Source organism: Peromyscus leucopus, chromosome 5 (assembly GCF_004664715.2).
Source record: "Peromyscus leucopus breed LL Stock chromosome 5, UCI_PerLeu_2.1, whole genome shotgun sequence".
Lineage (NCBI taxonomy): Eukaryota > Metazoa > Chordata > Mammalia > Rodentia > Cricetidae > Peromyscus > Peromyscus leucopus.
In genome coordinates, this window is record NC_051067.1 from 110900752 (window position 1) to 110922296 (window position 21545).

Below are 21545 nucleotides of genomic sequence, written 5' to 3' on the forward strand. Positions count from 1 at the left end.
TTATATAAAAATCATCTAGGATGTTGGTTTAAAATGCAAATTTCTAGCTGGGCATGATGATACCTGCTTATAGTACCAGTACTTATGAGGTGAAGGCAGGGCTATCAAGAGTTAAGTCCAGGCTCGTCTGTATGAACTGTATGAGACTCTGTCTCATACAGCAGTAACAAGTACTAAATAAAATGGAAATTCTTGAATCCTGTCTCCAATGTAGCTGACTCAGGATTGCATTTTACATCAAAGTCCCAGTTCCCTGATAAAGGGGGTGTTGCTTTGGCAGGAAGGAACATTTTCATAGTTTCTCATTGTCTTGTGTATGGCAAAGGCACTTTTATTTATAATGATGCTTGACTAGTCATAAACTACCACTTTATAGGTGAATTAATGGAAATATCTGCCCTTTAAAGAAAAGCTCCTAGTATAATCTGCATCTTTAAAGTGTAATTAAGTCCAGGAAAGACAAAGTAGAACAGGATTCTGCATTTGCACAACAGTCTTTTTTAAGTGGCTGGACAGACATAAACATCTTTACACCAAAATCATTGTATTCTAGACTTTTACTTAAACATAAACCATTAGCCTGAAACACGAGATTTGTATCTATAAATGTAAGAAATCCGATGGATAGAGAAAAAATGAAGAAAATTTCATCTGATTACTAAGATAACAGTTCTTAATAAGAAACTTCAACAACAGAAACCATTGTATCGTTTCTCTACTAACTTGGGAGTCTTATTTCGTGATTTGTCAGATCAAAGAATTTCTAGATCAAGATAAATGATAAGGATGAACACTACAGAATATATTTAAACTTAATCATGGCTCTTAGCTACATTTCCTATTAAAATTAAAATTTCCCATTGAAATGAAAATTTCAAGTTTAGGAAAAATGTGAATGAGTGTATTCTCTACATAACTTGCTACTACTGCTTCTTGGCAGCTGAAGGTTTGTGCTCAGTTCTTAGTTTTACTTTAGCCAAGACATATATAGTAGCTTTTATTAACTTCAACTGAGGCATTAGTTATTTTAACCCCTTCATTTGACTAAGTATGTTTATGTGCATATAAAATCATCCTAACAGTCAAATCCCAGGGCCTTGTACATGCAAGGCAAGTATTCTGTCTCTAAGCTATACCAGCAGCATAGGAAAATATTACTAATTTCCTTGAATGTGATTTCCAAAATGCAACACCGTATTTTCTATAGTCATGCCAAAAAGCATGCACACGCACATACCTACATGCATTATACACCTACATCCCTACACACACACCCCTCCAATTGTGTTCTTTCCCATGATCATTGCTTCACTGGTAGGAACACTTTCATCAGCTTTTGCTAACCTCCGTCACGTGTCTCTTCCCATTGCTTAGCCATTTTCATAAATGTTGGCATAGTCCTTGATCCTTTAACCCGTTATAACCACAGCAAATCCTGGAAGTCTGTTCTTCCATCCAGAACCTTAAGCTCTGGTAAGAATGTGTCTCTTGCTAGGTTGACCTGTCCTCTGGAGATTTTCAGTCATGTGTTTAGTTTGTGTCTTCAAGGCAGTGTTTGTTTCCTTCCTTCCTTCCTTCCTTCCTTCCTTCCTTCCTTCCTTCCTTCCTTCCTTCCTTCCTTCTTTCTCTTTGTTTCTTTCTCTCTTTCTTTCTTTCTTTTTTGTCTCTGCTCTATAACCATCTTTCTAAAAGTTTCCATGAAACATTAAAAAAAAAAAATAAGCCAAACAAAAACAAAATAAAGAAGCAAAATCTCCAAACTCACATTATCTTGGAAAAACACAAAACAACAAGGCTGGTCAGAGAGCTTAAAAGAAAACCTATGAAGCGGGATCTGGGACACTGATTGTCCTATTACTCAGGTAATATTACTCAGGTCAAAACAATATTGTACTTTAACAAGAAGTGGCTATTTGACTCTGAGTTCCAGCTCTAACTGGATCATGGTCTGCTTTCTATCCTGGGTTTGGAAGTGAACCCTTTATTCCTGAGCACCTACACTACTGAGTTGGAAAGTGAAAGTGCAGTTTATAATTATGATTGCTTTCACACATGTGTTAAGTCAGGGATATAATTCTGTTGTATTTGCTGATATCCACACAGCTCTTGTCCACCTTTCATTTACCAATATCAAATAAGGGAATCTGCCTGTTATTTCCTCTCACAAAGGCTCCGTTTCTTTATTTCTACCTTAACCACTATTTCCAAGAATAAGCTCTACTTTTGTTGATGAAGATAAACCCAAGTGCGGAGACTGCTAAACTCATTAGCAGAGACTGTGACTGGCAGTCAGTCCCTTCTTGTCATGTTTTAAGTCACACAGAAGACATAATGCAGAGAGAGGTAAAGGACAGGGATCAAGAAATAATATCATTAGTATTTACTAAGTGAAAAAGAGTAATTTGGTAAAATTTCATGCCATATGGGCAGTTAATGTTTATGCTATATATATGTATGTATATATATATGTATGTATATATATATATGAGAGAGAGAGACAGAGAGAGAGAGACAGAGAGACAGAGAGAGAGAGGAGAGACACCTCACATAACCCAGGCTGATCTCAAACATAGCCAAGGATGACCTCCTACCTCCCTCCATCTCCCAAGTGCTAAGATCACATGACCATTATGTGCGGCTACAAGGCTTCATGAAAAATAATGTTAGAATTAATCAAAGTAAAAATTTGGGAAAACTTTGCTAGAAATCTATGGCTCTAGCCATGAATCTCAGACATTTCTCATTTTTTTTAAATACTAGAAAACAATTTAAGATTTGACTTAAGGGCTTACAAAGTTTCTTCTTTTCTCTGTAAAAGTGAGAGGATAAAGAGGTATGAGAGGCACAGAAGTATCTGGGCTGCTTCTCTCTGTGATGCCATCTCAAACATTAAAAAAACAAAAAACCAAGTAGGCGCTCACCAAGTTCCATATGAATACAAAGAGTCGAAAGAGCCCGGTGAAAGACTCTGGGCACTTACAGTACATTTTCCCTTAGCTGCCTACTTCTTCCTTTGTTCAGATGCTTGCAGTGGGGAAGGGAGCTGTGCTGCTGAGAGACAATTCCCATAATGCACTATGGTCTGGGCTACATCTGAGTCCTCTGCTCATTAAGGATACCTATGCCTTCCCTCTTTGTTTTTTTAAGAGGGCAGAATGCAGTAATGACTCAAATGCCCAGGCCTCTCCCCAGACATCATTTTTCTAACAGTCTGAGAGGAGCTGATTCAAGATCAAAGGTCAGAGGCTCTGTTCCACTTGCCAGCTGGCAGTAAGCTCCAAGGATGGAGGGTGCACAAAGCGTGACGATTCCTCAAGATGCTCGTTCACAGAGCATGGGCAGTAACCCCCACAGACACCTAGGAAATACTCATTTTATCTCAGCCTGGTGGGTTGGAGAAAAGGGTCAGTTTTCTGGAGTGGGCTTGCAGAACTTCGCATGCTATGATCCCAGCTCAGAGGCTGACTTGATACCAATACAATAAAGCTGGAGAGAGGATAAAAAGTTTCTATTACAGATAAACATTATTTACCCTGGGGCTCAGGACACAGCCATACACTGAATAAGGGGCAAACATCTGGAACCAGGGTGGAGAGAGAAACAGCGGCTAGCATGAGCACTCTCTGGAGTGACCAGAAAACTTCCAAATGGGGAAATCGTAATAGGAAATGTGTATCTGTATTTACTTTGGGTGAGTTATTTTCCTCTCTGAACTTTAGATTTTGTGTACTTTCCCCGCAACACATCCAGAATTTGGCTGTTTCCACCCCCCCTCCTAAACAGCTAAACTGAGATGCTGTATATAAGAAATGGAAAGTGACAAGATATGACCGAGACATTGGAAATCAATCCAAACTAAATGTGCTTCTTAACTATAAGTGAACAGTTGAAAACACTCCTCTTTTATAGCCATGGAGATAAATACTCTGTTTTTATTAGGAAAAAATTGCTTTGGACTGAATAAAGTCATTGGATTAACAAGTCAAAGCAGATGGCTTATTGATGTTTCAGAAAGGAGTTTACAAGGTCTAGTGAAAACAGGGACTTGTTCCGAATTAACAAATTACCCTGGTATAGGGGACATTGACAGTTGAGCGCTAATAGATTTATGGGCTACTGCTGGGTGTTTCATCCCCATTTGGTTTGTTACAATAAAATATTGTGGCATGAGTAACCTATAGCCTTATTGCAATATACTATACTGACCTCTGACCCTAAGGACCCAACAGCAAAACTGTGTATTAGGTTTTTAATTTGTCTTAATCTAACAGGATCAGCACTGGTGTTGTGTGGGTTAGTTTGATGAGGCTGTTCGGTGTCATTAACACATGGCATTTGGTTTCAGATTTGCTAAGACTCAGTAAGTTTAGGTCTCAGAGATTAGAGAGTCATGTGTTGAGACCCAGAAGTCACTGGCAAAGTGGCACACAGTTTGAGCCTAGAGAATGTATGAGAAGACTGCTATTTCTCAACTTAGAAGGCAGTGTTTGTTTCTTGGGAAATTTCAGAATCTTTGTATTTGAAAATAGATCTTCAAATTTCATTTTTTTTTTTTTTTTTTTTTTTTTTTTTTTTTTTTTTTAGATTTCTCTCTCTTATCACTTCAAATCTGCTTGGTTATTTGATATTGCCCATTCTTTTAACTGTGTGTGTGAGAGGGGAAGGGAGTGTGGGTATGTATGTCATGGTGTGCATATGGAGGTCAGAGGACAACTGTGTGGAGTCTATGCTTGCCTTCCATATTTATATGGATTTGGGGGATCAAGGTCACCCGGCTTTCATAGCAGGCACTTTTACTCCCTGAGTCACCCCACTTGCTCTAATACTGAATATTATTATAATTTTTTCAAAGATTTAAAAATATTTATGAATAGGTGTATGTGTCTGTGTGCCTATTTGCCATTGCAGGGAAGGTTACCTGTGGAGGCCAGAGGAGGGTGTTGGGTTTCCCAAGCTGGCTGCAGCAGTTGTGAGGCTTCTGATTTAAGGTTGCCAACAAGTACACTTGGGCCATCTGGAAGAGCAGCAAGCACTCTTCACTCTGGCCATGCCTCCAGCCCCTGACATTAGTTATTCTCTTCTCATGGTTTGCATTCCTACTTTTATGTCTTTGTTATTTAAAAGTAGATTATGGCTTCTGATAACACTAGTATTGAAAAATCCTTGAGCCAGGACTGGTGTGCTGTGCCAAAGGATGGCTTGCTTCTCTTCGACAGTTCCTCGTTTTTTAGGTATCAGCTCATTGTTAGTTGCATTCTGTTCATGGGGATCCTTGGTTGAGAGCATGACTCTTTAAAATTCTTGGTTTCGTATGCCGCATGCTGAAGTGCTGTGGAGATGTTTTTGGTGACTTTTAACGTTGATTTCTCAGGAAGCAAAGTGACCACGGATGTTTAGAGGAAGCCACTGTCTGCTCTCCAACTCTGTCACATGCTCCTCTTCTCCCCCTTCTTTCCTCCTTCCTCCATCTACCTCACCACCCACACCACACCCCTATGAACCTTAACATAGAGCCAGCAGTAGTCTGACTTTTTTTTTTTTTTTTGAGCTCAGTCTCCTAATAAGACTCCCTTGTTCTTCACTTGGGATAAATTGTAGGAGGACATTTGAACTTGAGGAGTTTTGGTGTTTTTCCAGTGCAGGAGACTAAACCCATGTACTCAGGCATTCGAGAATGTGTAGCACCAAGCCTTTGTCTGGCCTCAGAATCTTGGTTTTATATGGGAGTCCTAGGCTTATCTCTGTCTTCCACAAATCCAAATCCTTAAGTGCTAAGAATGGCAACCTTCTCTAAGAACCACAATGTTGGCTCACACTCAGTTTCCTCATCCTCTTCATTTTCAGATTTGGGCCCTTATTTTTTTGTTAATTCAGTTATGCATGCAAAAGCTCTGTTTGGGGGTTTTTATTTGTTTGTTTTGTTTTACACTTCACACAGCAATATCTGACTGTAGTTCTAATGGTAATAATTCTATAAAACTGTCAGAACTGGAAGCCACAATCTTATTGAAGATACGTGCCTTTGGGGCTGGGGATGTAGTTCAGTTGGTAGACTGCATGCCTAGCATGTATGATGAAGCCTTGGGTCCAATAGTCAGCACTGCACAAACCAGATGTGCTAGTACAGGTCCATGATCCTAGTGCTTGGAGGAGGGAGATCAGAAGTTCAAAATTATCCTTCATTACCTATCTATCCAGTTAGAGGCTGGACTACATGAAACCCTGTCTCAAAAAAAAGAAAAAAAGTTCCTTTTTACATAGTTAAGTAGAAATAGAAACTTAAGACCCAGAAAATTAGTTCTTCTAACTTAATCTACTTCCTAAAAGTATTTTAGGTCTATTTTATATATTCTGGGAATGCTGTTTTTTTTATTGGGGCCAACAGACAGGATAAAATACCAATATCCTGGTCTCCATTTTTTTTTTAATGAACCAGGATCTTGCTGTGTAGTCCAGGCTGTAGTCCCAATCATCTTATTTCAGCACACCAAATACCAAGACTACAGGCATGCCCTGCAATGGCTGGCTGAATAGCCATGTTTTGTCACATCTGCAATCCTAGGACTCAGGAGGCTACAATGGGAAGATGATGATTTTGGGGCCAGCCTAAGACATAGAATGAAATCTTACCAACAAACAAACAAACAAACAAACAAAACCAAAGCTTGAAATACAGTCAGTGTTCTAAGTAGCTGGTTTTACATAAACTTTAAGTTCACCAAGTTTATATATACTACAATAATATTTGGCTTAATTATGGTATTTTCAAAGATATTTTGCATATATTGTTACAAATATGGAAAATGTTACATTAAATGGCCTCAAATATATATTAGCACATGCATAAATAAATATGCAGCCATTTAAACATTTCTGTGTTTTCCACAGACTCAATCCATAGCCAATAAATACAATTAATATATCACCCTTCTGCAATTCTAACATTTCCACCTGCCACAATCCTAAATCTGCTTATGGCCTGCTACAACTAATGGCCTAACCAGAACACAATGAAAGTGAAGTAATAGAAGGGAGAATTAAACACTGTAGTTGGGGGGTGGGTAGAGAGATAGCATAGTGAGTTAAGTGTTTGTGATATACACATAAGGACCTGGCTTCGTTCTCAACACATCCCAGCAATGAAGCTAGGTGGATCCCGGAGGTTCGCTGGCCAGCCTCACAGTCAGCCTAGCCTAGTCAGTTAGCTTGAGGGCCCAGTGAGAAACTCTGAATTAAAAAACAAGGGACACTACTAGAGAGATGGCTCAGTAGTTAAGAGCATTAGCTGCTCTCCCAGAAGTCCTGAGTTCAATTCCCAATACCCACACTGTGGCTCACTGGAATCTGTAAAAAAACAAGAGAACACCATCCAAGGTTGACCTGTGGTCACACACATGTATTAACACATACACAAGCAAAAAGAAATGTAAAGTTTTGATAGATACCCATACCTTTTCCAATTAGAGGTAAGATCTAAAGTGAGGAGAGAAAATTATAAAAACAACAACACACATTTGTATTTTCTTTGAAGAGATCTCCAGATATATTTTATCGAAGTTGTGAATACATGTTTGATATAAAAATTGTAATGGCCTTTCTTACTCTGTGCCTTTGGGAAAGTTGTTCTAACAAAGATGAGAAACTAATAATGTAATTCAAGGTCTCTATAAAAAAAAACATTCTTGAGAGGCAGAAGGAGCGAGCCTGCCCTGGGGGGGGAGTTCAGTCCCTCAGAGCCTTCATGGGGCTTAGTGGACCCTTCTCAGACAACCTGATGGTGTGCAGTGTAGCAGGAAGGTACCAATGAACAATGTTTCATTGAACTTAATTCACCAATGTCTCTCATAGTGAATATATTAAGAAACATGCTGGCATATTTTGGTGTTCCCATAGACCAGGATTTGCTGACTTTGCAAAAATAAAGACCGGGGTCTGCTGGGAGTCTCATTTGTATTATTGGAAGAATGCTTTCTTTATTACCTTGTTGAAGACCTAATTTAGAGTTGATCCCACACTTGAACTCTGAGTATTCTGATGACTATCAACCTATGGTTCCATCTTCTGCTGATGTTTTATGTGTTGCCAATGATGAACAAGCCAGTTATCTCAGTATATGAAAAAAGGAGGAAGGGAAAATGACCTTTTCATGCCTTCAACACTGATTTTGAAACCATCATCACCTGCTCTAAGACAGAACAAAGCAGTGAGAAGATGATCTGCTCATAAGGCTACCATAAAAAGATAGCTGCCCTTGAAGATGACCTAACTTTCCTGCAGTCTCACATTGCAGTAATGAACCCAGCATGGACTGAATGTCCATCATTATCAGTGACTTCTGGGCCGAGTGCAGAACCAGATCACTTTCCAAGTTCGGTACTTCCTCCTCCTCCTCTCTTTCCTCAGTCTTCTCTCCAGTCTCCATGTTTTCCTCCCAAGCAACCTACATGCAACAGAGATAATTGGGCAGATGAAGTGAAACGACAGCCCTTGGGGGTTAACAAGATGAATGATAGTCATCATTCAAAAAGCCAGAGAGTTAATGATGTTCCAAACATGGTGGGTGTTCTAAAGGACATGAATAAGGTCACCAGGTGGTAGACCCATTCAAAAGAGGAGAAGACAGAGTTCCCATTGGGATCCAGTGTCTTTAATATCTAATGCATGAAAACAGAAGGTTGCATTTCAAGATTTCTTTGACAAAGAAAATGGATCTTGAGACTGCTCTCCATTTTCTAGTGCAGAAATGTCAAGATTTTGATGTCACATTTCCCCAACAGAAAGTCAGTGATGTAAGGGAAGAATTGATAATATAAAAGCAGTTATCCAAGGTATCAGAAGTGAAAGCTGTGCCTACACTTGGGAGGATAGATCCAGAAATATGCTGTGTTATTCTTCACTGCCTTTCAGAGGGTCACAAACTCTGGTAGGGTGACTAAGACTTATCTTGGGACCTATCTGTGCCCAACCTGAGGAAGGGATTTAAGAATACTTGTCTCTGTTTTTAGAAGACCTGGCAGTTAATTGGCTACTGAAGAGAGTTGGGTGTATAGTTTTTTCCCCCTTTATATGAGTACTACTGAAAACGGAATACATGCTTTAGTGATTTTCCTACATAATTCTGGCTTCCTACTTAAGCTCTTTTGAATTTTGTAAGTTGGTGTGATATGGTTTATTTGGCCTTCAGCAACTTGGAGATTTTCAATGAGTAAAAGGTGATAATTTTTCCATTAAGACAGTCATAGTTTTAGTCATATAGGATTGAACTTTCTGAAACTTCCTGAGGTAATCAATTATTTTGACTGCCAAGTGCTGCATGTAGAAGTAGACTCTTGATAAGTTTTGTCCACACTGGCTTTGCACATACATATGCCTGGCATGTTCCCTTTGTTTTCTAGTACGTTTGCACCTTATTTTCTTTTGTAAATAGACTGTACAATAAATGAATCTTTTGAAAAAAAGAATAATTTTTGAAAGAAGATCAGTAATGTTACTGTTGCCTTGTCCATGCAATGAGTATGTTTTTTCTGATCTCTTTTCTCAAATATGAGAAAGTGATCCATTTAGTAAAAAATATTATTCCAAATGTAATTTTCTAAGGGTGTGAGCAAGATTACTGAAGCTGAATGGAAAAGTGGTGCATAAATATTTCTACCCTCATTGAAAAAAAAATTCCAAAATATCCACACTCAGTAATAACTTCATTATTTTAGTACAGTTTGTTCTCTCTCTCTATCTCTGTCTCTGTCTCTCTGTCTCTGTCTCTGTGATCTCCATCTTTGTTTCTGTCTGTCTCTTTCTCCCTGTGCTGTGTGTTTGTGACTCTAGGATCAAATGCAGGGTCTTCTGCGTATTAAGCAAGTGCTGTGCCACTAAGCCCCATGCCCAATCCTTAGCATGAGGTTTTTATTCAAGTGTGACTCATTTGACTCACCACTTAGTAATTTCTGACTAAGGTCGATAGTCTGTATTCAACACACACACACACACACACACACACACACACACACTTTTGGATTCTGCCATCCCATCAATTCGTTTTCTACTCAGAAAAACAAAGGGACAAACATCAAAACCAAACAAAAACTTAGGCAGGAAAGGACAGTTTAAATCCGCATCCGTGACACTGATACTTTTGAAGGCAAGGAGACAACGACAGGGAGTCACAGCTGCCTTTCAAGACCTCCCATAAATCCAGTGGTAACTCCAGTGGGAGAACAAAAGTCACCTACACCTTGAGAAATCACCTAAGGTAAAATGGATCAGATGACTCTTTCCTTTCAAAATAAGCGGGAAAGCCTTGCATGATTTCAAGTGGTAGTGGGGGAATATCTGAAACCGGGGAGTTTATGTGAATTTGCAGGAGTCTGAGCTTTGCAGCAGGCTACACGATGTCTGCATCTGGATGCTACACCTGAGGATGACACGGTGAAGAATGGACAGAGACACACCTTCCATTGCCTCGCCTTAGGTGACTAGTGGACAGCCAGATGCAGGCCCCTACGATTTGTTCTGCTCCTGCCCTCCCGAGATAAGATCTGCAGAAATCATTTAGAAGGCTGAAAGATAATTTACTGTTTTTCTTTAAGCTTTCCACTTTCTACAAGCACCAGGTCCTCTCCAAGTGAACTAATCCTACTGGAAAGAATTTCTGGTTTTGATTCTTCTAACCTATCAATAAGGCTTTGGATGAACCCTGGTAGAACCCTGGTAGAAATTAATGGTCTTGAGTTCTGGGGTTTTGCTTTTTGTTTTCACTTCACTGTTTTGGTGTTTATTCTTCTAAAAAGCTGTTTCTGTCTTTTCACCCCCTCTTTCTAATAGTCCTCCTCCCCATCACGAGATGGGTATTATAGAAGACAGTATTATATAGAATTTCTATTTTTCATACCATCTCCAAATTTTACTTTAGAATCTCATGCTTTGGAAAAAAAGTAAAGCCTCAGTTAGCACATGATTAAAATAGCTAGGCAAATTTTTGCTTGGAATAGACCTTAAAGTGAATCTTTGGAGTCAGGATGAGAAGAATCCATGGTAAACTGCAGGACAAGAGGATGCTCGAGAGAGGTAAGAAGCCAGGCATATCACTAAGTGACTCTGGAGTAGAAGATGCTTTGGTTCAAGGACAAAATACAGAGAACATGATATCAAGCCTGTGTGTTAGCCTTGACCAATAAGAGATGCAAACCTAAGCAGTTTTGCTTCAATCAAACCACATCAAATGAGATCGTGGACATGTTTCAGGAAGGCACTGAAGCATTTTGAATTATGTGTACCTTTCAGATCTGAACCAATGGCCACGACACAGCTCCTCCACTGCCTCCTCCTTTTCAGCGCTCTGAGAGTAGAGACGCTCTTATGTAGAAATATACGCCCGCCGTGTCTACCAACCAAAGCACCTGTTTTAAGAGCAGGAGTTATAATAAAAGGCACTTATAGCAATAAGTACTGTCTTAGGTAAAGTACTGAACACCTGTTTAGCTTTTACTAATCACCCAAGCAACTATAGTAGGAGCACATAAAAATACCTCTATAGCAGCCATTCCCAAATTAGCCGCATTTCCAGTTATAAATTGCCTGTGGCTTATCGTTCATCTCATATTTTTAACCTATACAGAAAAAGGAAAGTTTATCTTAAAGGTACAAATTAATCAAATTTGTATTGTAAGCAAAGTCTTCATTAACAAGTGGACACAGAAATTATATTTTTGAAAAGTAAATGTTAGGCTGGCTGATATATTTGGGAGGCCTGCCCTTTTCTGAAGAGAAAGGAGGAGGAGTGGATGGGGGAAAGAGGGGAGGTTGTGAAGGGACTAAGAGGAGAACAAGGAGCGGAGGGGAAACTGTGATCGGGCTGGGAAACAATTACCTTTTAAAAAACTGAAAGGAAAAAAAAGAAAAGTAAATGTTAGCACAGTATGGTAGGTCACACTGAAATCCCAAAATCTGGAGGCTGATACAGAAGGATCACTACAAGTTTCAAGCCTGCCTGGTCTACATAGTGAGTTCTTGGGCTACAGAGTAAGATCTTGTCTCAAAAAATAATTAAGAAAAACTAAATAATTAAAATGAATAACACAACGGCTAGTGTGAAATATTTTACAGTTAGGAAACAAGGCAGACTGGCTGGGAAGACGTTTCAGTGGGTAAACTGCCTGCCACACAAGTCTGAGAACCTCAGTTCCATCTCTTCACTCATTTAAAAGCTGGCCATGATGGCACGGGCCTGAAATCCCACCTGTGAGACCAAAGCTCCTCCATTTTTACAGAATAATAAGTTAATCATGTGATGGTGACTGTGTGACCATGTAATGTCCCAATCCTGGTCTCCATGGTGATTGTTTAACCACATAATGTCCCCACCTAAGGACAGCCAATGAGAAATGGTGATGGGCAACCACCTCCTTAAAAGTGAGATTAAACTATGATTTCTGGAAAGTCCCTAGAAATGAGCCAATCAGAAATGTACATGTATGGAAATCCCCTGCTATTGTAATCTTGTGGTTTTTGCCTTTAAAAGCTGTGCACAATTCAGACTGGGTACTTCCTCCAGTCTCCACTGCATTGGATGTGTTGGACAAAGTCCCTGCCCAGGCTTGTATTGCTCTTCGATATCCCAAATTAAAGCCTTGCTTTTGCATTCCAGTATGCTGGTCTTCCGTGGTCTCTCTGGGGGTCGCAATCTGGGCACACCACCACCCACCACTGGAACTCAGAGACAGCAGGGTATCAGCGGCTCGCTGGCCAGCCATTCTAGGCACCCGCTGAGTACCAGGTTTGGAGTAAGACCCTGTCTCAATAAATAAGGTAGAAAGAGAGAGAAGAAAACTGATGGCCTCCACATGAATGTACATGAACACAAGAGGGGACAGAGAAGGGGGTTACAAGTTTAGAAAGTTTTCAGAAAGCAAACTATTCCACTCAAATCAAGTATACAAGAAGGTCTCATGTGTTGAATGGGAAAGGTTGGTGAAAGAAATGAACTTTGAAAATGCATAGAGAAGCTGGGCGGTGGTGGCGCACGTCTTTAATCTCAGCACTTGGGAGGCAGACCCAAGCGGATCTCTGTGAGTTCGAGGTCAGCCTGGTCTACAGAGTGAGTTCAAGGACAGGCACCAAAACTACATAGAGAAACCCTATCTTGAAAAAACAAACAAACAAACAAAAATGCATCAAGAGCAGAGAATAGGGAAAATGAGAGGCTCTCATAAGCTAAATGTCAATGAAGGAGAGATGCGGGATCACCACAAAACAAAGCAAGTGAATATCTGGGGAAAATGTTAAACTAGTTCTTTCCTTCCAACTTTAAAAGGCTGAGAGTAGCCAAGGTAACTCATATCATTACCGAGAAGCCAGGAAGTGAAACGGTACTTGAGAAAAACTACAAATACATAGAATTAGATAGAGAAACAATTGCAGATAATTAATAGTGTGAAAGTCTCGATAACGTTTTGGTTTCCTGGAAGTCCAAAGCCAAACCCATCATCAAAAGAGAACATCAAAACAACCCAGATGACGCTTCCTCTAGGCTCTCGAGGTAGAACAGCCAGAGACCTTGGTTTAGATAACTCAGCATCGCTCCCTTTGATTCGCCTTCAATTGGCCATGAAAAACATGCCCAGCTGATTACTAGCAGCCCTCGTTTTTTTTTTTTTTTTTTTTTTTTTTTTTTTTTTTTTTTTTTTTTTTTTTTACTAAATTCATGTCAAGCTCCATAGACTTCTCTCAAAATCCAGGGTTAATTTAGAATTACAACTTAAAAAGACAGCTATATCATCAAATATTTTTGAATCCTTAATTATTATTTAATGAACCTTTGTGACACTGGATAGATCCCAAGAAAAAATTTTTATGGCTTGGTTTTGACATGATAGAGTATGTACCAATGGTATTAAAGCCTCACTACTTCCTTTTGGTCATAGATTACCTGATAACACCCAGTGACAAAGAGTTCAGTACAAAAGGAGGAACTTAAATCTCACCACACCGACTTTAGAATTTGACCAATAGGTCAGGAATAAAGAATAGTGATAGATGGCGAAAGGAATAACAACAGAAAAATGATAAGGAATGGAGCTAAATCCCATATGGTTTTCTTTTTGTCAATATCAAAATTAAGCAAGGACTCCTTAAAGTTAATGAAACACACATCCTATATCCAAGTTTTATGGACTGTGGTGGTTTGAATAAGAATGGCCCCCAAAGGCTCATATGTTTGAAGGCTTAGTCACCAGGGAGTGGCCCTATTTGAAAGGGTCAGAAGAATTAGGAGGTGTGGCCTCACAGAGGAACTGTGACACTGGCGGCGGGCTTTGAGGGTTCCAAAGCCCACGTCAGCCGCAGGTATTCCCCAGTCCTCCTCCACCTATGGATCAGGATGTAGCTCTTAGGTACTGCTCCAGCACCCGCCTGCCTGTGGCCATGCTCCCCACCACGATGATAATGAACTAAACTTCTGAAACAGTAAGCAAGCCCCCAATTAAATGCCTTCTATTATAAGAGTTGCCTTGGTCATGGTGTCTCTTTGTAGTAACAGAACACTGCCGAAGACATGCACAAAGGAAAGACTTGACCCCTTTGAAATTTCTTATTCAAATTCTACGGTTGGATAGAGCAGCTCTGGGGAAATGGGTGGGAAGCACAAAGGACACATCTTAAGACTGGCATCCGGAGACGTTTGCAGGACTTGGAGGTGCTTTGGCAGTGACTTGGGAAGACTAACTTAAAAGACACTGCAGATTCTACTATGCGTACCTCTACAAGTGTCAACATCACAGTAAGAAGAAACAAAAGCACCCAGCATGGTGGCTCATTCCACAATGCCAGCACTTTGGAAACTGAGGCAGAAGGATTGCCATGAAGCTAGACTAGGCTACACAGTGAGTTCCAGGCCAGTATGGAGCTATAGAGTGAGACCTTGTTTTAAAAAAAAATAAAAAAAAAAATAAAAAAATAAAGAAGCCAAAACCAAAACAACAAAAAGGCATAATAATTCACTGAATGAATATTACCATGAAAGAGTGAAATCCAGATGAGGCTATCCAAATATCTACATGATTTTACATCTTTAGCATACATGCTTTCTTCAACAGTATAGGAAGCAGATTACAAAATAAGGGAGAATATAAGTCTCTTTTCACAATTAGGATGTGTGAATGACAATAATAAAGCATGAAAATCTAATGCCACAGTTAGGATAATTCTATAATTATTTTAATATTTGGATAGTTTAATTTCAAAGTATGAAAATGGCCAATAAGCTGCCGGTGGGAAAAACTAGAGAAACTCTGAAGAGACAGCATAATTGAGTAACTAAAAAGGGAAGCAGCAATAGAGCAGCCAGAATCAGAATAAATTACTCATTTATTAAAATGAAATAGTAATATCTTTAAAATGATAAATTCCTGAAATAACTAGACAAAAGGAAGCAATCAATAATTCTAACCTTAACTTTCAAAGGAATAGCAAGAAAATATCCTCAATTATCTTCCAAGTAGTTCTTAATAAAACTTTCCAGAATCCTTGACAAATTCACATGTGAGAATTATATAAATTCAGGTAATGGCCAGTTGTTCCTGATAAACCCGTGTAATTCATTATTCCCCCAAATCAGTGATAAGTAAAGCTGATAAAGAAACAATTCACACATAGCAGGAGCATCAGGTTCATATTTATAGATCTTAGAAACCTTTAACTTTAGGGGAAGGGCACTGGGGATTGAACCAGAGCTATCACAAGTGCTAAGTGAGACCTCTGCCAGTGAACTATGAACCCACTCTCCTAAGTTTCAAACCTCTTGGAATTTTGAGCATAGCAGACATTTACTCTCTTCTCCAAAACATTTTTATTGTTACCTGTGCAAGTTAAATACCATGTTTGTTGAGCCACAGTATGACAAGTATGGTAGCATTTGTGGGTTTTTTTTTTTAATTTCTGTCACAAACAATAATGATTCTTAGATAAGACCATATTTGTTATACTCAAATGAAACATATCAAAATCAACACCAAAAATCAATACTAAAAGTCTAAAAAGTTCAGGTATATTGAAAAACTTCTTGGACTAAATCATACCATTTCTTAGATTTTAACTTCTAAATCACATTGTGTGTGTGTGTGTGTGTGTGTGTGTGTGTGTGTGTGTGTGTGTGAGAGAGAGAGAGAGAGAGAGAGAGAGAGAGAGAGAGAGAGAGAGAGAGAGAGAGAGAGAGAGCTAGTTTACTATGGTCAGGACCAAAGAGAGAGAGAGAGAGAGAGAGAGAGAGAGAGAGAGAGAGAGAGAGAGAGAGAGAGAGAGAGAGAGAGCTAGTTTACTATGGTCAGGACCAAAGTTTAATGATTTTGCTGACCATGCTTATTATAATAGTAGCTAAAGAAAATGTTCCTCTTCCTTATGCACATCATAAAGAATCCAGAGCTCTTCTCTATGGTAGCAGATATGTTGGAAACACTACATTTAATCACAAACTAACCTGACGTTCACAAATATAAAATATTTTTAAAACAACACTTATTCTAGGTGCTAAAGTTATACAATATTACTTCAGTTCACACCTTTATAAAAAGCAACATATCACAAGTGGTGACAGAGGGGGGGGGGTCAACCTAAGAGGATGACGCAAAGGGACCACGAGAGGCAAGTGTCAAATGAAGGAAACACACAGGGCAACCTGGAAACTTTCGAGGACTTCAACTCCTAACAGAGACAGTGAGAGCAAGAGGCTAAAGCATTGCACCTGGGGAGGAAATCACAGGCCAGGTTTGCACAGGACTTAAACTCAAAGATGCAGTCTCCACATTTCTCATTTGTTTTCACAGTCCCACCTACCTCAATATCAAGTCTAAGTCAACAATTTTGCAGAATGAATCAACCAAATAGTGATATTACAAAATCAAAAGTCATGTGATTCCATTAATATATTATTAATGCTACTTTTGTTTTTTCAGTGATAGGGCTCAAACCCTAGGCCTTGTGCACACTAGGCAAGCACTCTACCACCAAGGTACATCAGCAGCCCTCATGCTTATGTTATATGGAGACAAGTACTTGGTTGCTCAGGTTATTTATTGTTTTAAGATCTCTTACAAAAATTAAAATCATTTGGCGGCAATGCAGGTAGGCAGTGAGGGCCAGAGTTCATGGGTACCATTTTCATAGAGAGTATCTAGAAATCAATTAAAATGAAAGACAATTCACTGTACACCTCAAATCAGGAGCCTTTCTGTGATACAAATAATCAAAATTATTCAATGTTTTGGCAACAACATGTGGAAAATTTAAGAATGAAGAGACAGGCTAAGCTTCAGAGATGGAGATGGCTCGGTTGGTAGAACGTTTATCTAGCATACACAAAGCCTTGAGACTGATCCCAAGGTCCCCATGAACCACTCATGGTACTGCACACAACTGTAGTCCCAGAACGCTGTAGCTAGAAACAGGAAGATTAGAAGTCCAAGGTTAGCTGCAGTATATAGTGAGTTCAAGGACATCCTGGCTAATACAAGAAATTGTCTTTAAAAAAAAAAAAAAAAAAAAGCATGTTAGGATTCAAAGAGCTCAAGGCCAAATGAAAAAGGCTGGATGCTAATGCAAAGATACGGATGTTCAAAACTTAAATAAAAAAATCATGAAACAGCAATTAATGATACCTACAATAATGATGCTAAGGAATAGATGGTTTTCTAAACAAATTAAGTTCTAGGTGATCAAAATTCAATGTTTAATAGCTCTAAACTGGATTTTCCCATGAATTATAGTCAGTTAACATGAATAGTTTGCCATCTATTCCTGAAGTAGCTGTATAAATGGCAGTTACGATTTTGACAGATGGGTAAAGATCAAATTATGAGATGCTTACCTCAAGGAATATAAAGAAGGCAACCTCTTGGGATCTGCTATAAAAATGTCTAAGAATGTGAACACTCTGAGCTATTGCAGACAGAGGAACATCATGCCCCTTTTACTGCCCATCACAAAGTTTTACAAAGAATTAATGATAAACATGTGTCACTTACAGCCTTTCTACCTTTCTTGGGAGAACAGTTCAGCATTCTATAGAAGTGGATTCCAGGTTGTCTAGGAATGAATGATTTGATAACCAAGCACACACTCCAGAGAAATAGAGCATGAAGTGACAGTTTTGTTGACTTGTTGCATATTATATGAAATTTGTTACATTTGATAGAAGACAGACATATCTATTTTAAAAATGGATGGCTGCTGTTCTATTAACTTTTGTGATTCTGATACAATCAAACCACCTATGGGCTGTAGAGACATGTGACTAGCCAAACGACTAACAGTAAATATCCTCACAGCATCCGAAGGACCTTAGAAAAGACCTGGTTAGGCCTGAATAGACAACTTAGTAGATAAGAGCTTCTGCTGTATAGGCATGGGGACCTGGGGGTTAGGTCCCTGCATCCAAGTCAATGCTGGATACTGTGGCAGCTGTAAGCCCAGCACCGGGGAGGGTTGGAATGGTGAAGAGACAGGCAGCTCTCCAGAGCTTGCTGGCCAGCTCACCCAGTCTACCAGTGAGCTCTTGGTTCAGAGAGACCCTATCTCAAAACATAAGGTGGAGAGCAAGAGAGGAAGCTATCAACATTGACCTCTGGACTGCCCTAGGTGTGTACCTGCATAAACATGTGCACACACATATACTGCCCTCCACACAAACCCAAATAAAGAAAAGACTTGGTTAAATCCTCCGTCGAATGTAAGGATCCTCCCATTTCTTAAATAAAAGATGAATGCATCTTTCAGCATCCTTCTCCCAACCAAGCGGACGTTCTCCTTCATCACCAGGCCCCGTGACCTTGTGCACACATGGCTGAGCCTGAGGCATCATCAGTGCTCCTTCTGCTTCAACAATGTTCATATATCTGTGACCAGCTGAAATTTACTAAGCTTAATAATCAGAAAATGGGCCTCAAATTGGCCTCAGGTTTTTTTTTTTTTTTTGTGTGTGAAAACATTAAAAAAGAAACATTCTTAAACCACAAAATAAAGCTTCAGATAGGCTTTTTTCATGCTGAGGCAACATTTTAAAAAAATCTATTATTTAACATTTAATCAGTATCCTGTTCACCTATACAGAGGATAATGATTTATGATATGGCCACCGGAATATGGCATTACAAATTCCTACCTGTAGTTAATTTCTTTTAGTTGTTATTCATTTAAGTCTCAATTCTAACACACTTCTCAGCTGTTATTCCTGTTTACACTCTGTTCTATAGCTGCGGGGGGTGGCACATGTCTGCAGCACTGGTATAGAGATACGAAGGAAGCCATGGCAGTTTTAGAAATGAACCACGCTTGTAAGTAATGTAAATAAAAATGAAGAACATTAAGGATTAGCTTATAATCGGAACTGAGAAACAATGGAGAGGGTAACAAGGTTGGCAAGGTGTTCTGAGGCTCTGTAAGAGTTTGTGTCTGAGGCAGGAAGGGTCACCTACATCAGCAGTTATGAATGGAAAGACATGTAAAACTGCTCAGTATAATTTGCTGAAGATGAATATACTTGTCTGCAGTGTTCTGGGGCTTAATCATTTTTATTGCTACTTCTATTTTGTCGACAGTGCTTAGGTACCAGTCTGACATAAAAGGAGCTCTGTCTTCCAGATGTCCTTTTGCCAGAGGTTTGAGGAACAGAATATTCTTCCCGTGACATGCAGAGGATTCAGCCCTAGTCTCCCAAATCACCATATCATAAATTCCTCTCCATTTTGCTATTCATTCGCACCCTTAGGTCTCTCTGACCATTTGATGACTTCCAGCTCTCACTCCTTTGAATTCCCATTTTCTTTTATTGTTTTCCTCCTAATGTGGCAGCTTCTGTTTTGAAGGGGCAGAACCTCACCCTGCTCTTTCCATCCATCTTCCTCCGCACTCTTGCTACCTTTACATTGCTTTAATGCCCTTTCTCACTAGCACCACCTCCTACTTTAATGGCATCTGGGAGTTTCATTAACATGCTTTTTACTCCGCTTTCTACATCATTAATGCAGCAGCCATATAAGACAGGACATAACACTGATCCTTGTAGCACCTAGACACGTTCCCTCACTTGATACATTGCCATTTATCGTTTATCGATATTTTTTATGGTTCTCTAGCCAGTTTTGAGTCCATGTGACTCTGCTTATAACCAGGATAATTTGAATTAATTGTGCACAGATGTCAAGAGTCACTGCATCAAAAGCTTCACTGAATTTGAGAAACACTACATCTACCATAGTTCCGGGTATACAGGTATTAGCTGTATCTAAAAACCTATCATTTCAGACCTTTATAAGTCTAGCCACTTCTGTATATTTGCTTTTCTTTTAATATTTGTGCCATTTTTTCTTGTGAATACAAATAAAATAATGATCTTATTATTATTATTTTTTATTTCTTGTTGTGCATATATCTGCTCATGGAGAGGCCAGAGGAGGCCTTGGGTTTCATTCCTCAGGAGCTGTCTACCTTGGCTTTTGAGACGGGGTCTTCCACTGAGGCCTGGGGCTTGCCGATTAGGCTGGGCTGTCTGGCCAGTGAGCTTCAGGGTTCTACCTGTCTCTGATCCCCCAGTGCTGGGACTCCAAACACACACCACAGTGCCTGGCTCTTTGACATGGGTGGGAGAGATGGAACTCAGGTTCTCATCATCGTGTATGACAAGCATTTACTGAGAAAACATCTTCTTAACTTGGAGTTATTTTAGATTAGCCAAAAAGTTACAGAGTTCTCTCATCCCTTTCTCCCACTCTCTCTGGTATCGGTATCTTACAAAACCCATGTAAGTTCCCGAAAATCAAGGAGTTAAGAGAAGAACAGCAGACTGCCATTAACTAGAGACTTACCCCGTCCCCATTTCCCTTAAACTTTTTTCTGGGCCATCGCATGTAGTGGTTTTGTCTGCCGAGTCTCCAATATCTTAGACCTTTTCTCAGTTTCCCCTTTTTATTATCGCTACTGATTACTTGCACTTCCCTCAAAATCCATCTGTTGAAGTCTGATTACAGCGGTATTTGGAGGAGAGCCTCTGAGAGGAGGTCATGAGGACAGCCTTTGTGAATGGGATCAGCACCCTTTTTAAAGAGGCTGCAGAAAACTCCTTTACCCTTTCAGTCAATTGAGTTCATGGCAAGAACGCCTAAGAGCCAGGAAACAGGCATTCATCAGATGCTGAATCTGCCAGGGCCTTGACCATGAACTTCCCAAACCAAGAACTGTAGAGAAAGAAATGTTTATAAGCCCCCCGCGCCCACTAGCTGGTATTGCCATATTGTGTGGCAGCCCTAAAAGACCAAGACACAATTACCTTGACAATTCTGAAGAGTGCTAGCAGGTTTGTCCATGCTTATGAGTCACAGCATGAGAACTATGGGAAAAGTACCACTGACACACAACAGCCTTCTCACTGCACCATTCTGGAAGGCTTTGGTATTAGCCTAACCACAGCTAGTCATGTATTTTGGTCCTCTGGTTTAGGCGGCATGCCTGTTTTCCATTTCCATACTCTAGTCCATGCATTCTCAGTGAGGCTATTGCGATAC

The 21545-nt window shown here is 39.6% G+C and overlaps 1 protein-coding gene across 1 annotated transcript; it reads left to right on the plus strand.

Annotated features, from left to right (window-relative positions):
• The first annotated feature begins 7790 nt into the window (after positions 1-7790).
• Positions 7791-8758, plus strand: Mtfr2 (mitochondrial fission regulator 2). The gene is given in 4 exon segments (XM_028889215.1): positions 7791-8139; positions 8142-8198; positions 8201-8579; positions 8581-8758. Coding segments are annotated over 4 exon segments (918 nt in total). The 5' UTR covers positions 7791-7835.
• Positions 8759-21545: the final 12787 nt, after the last annotated feature.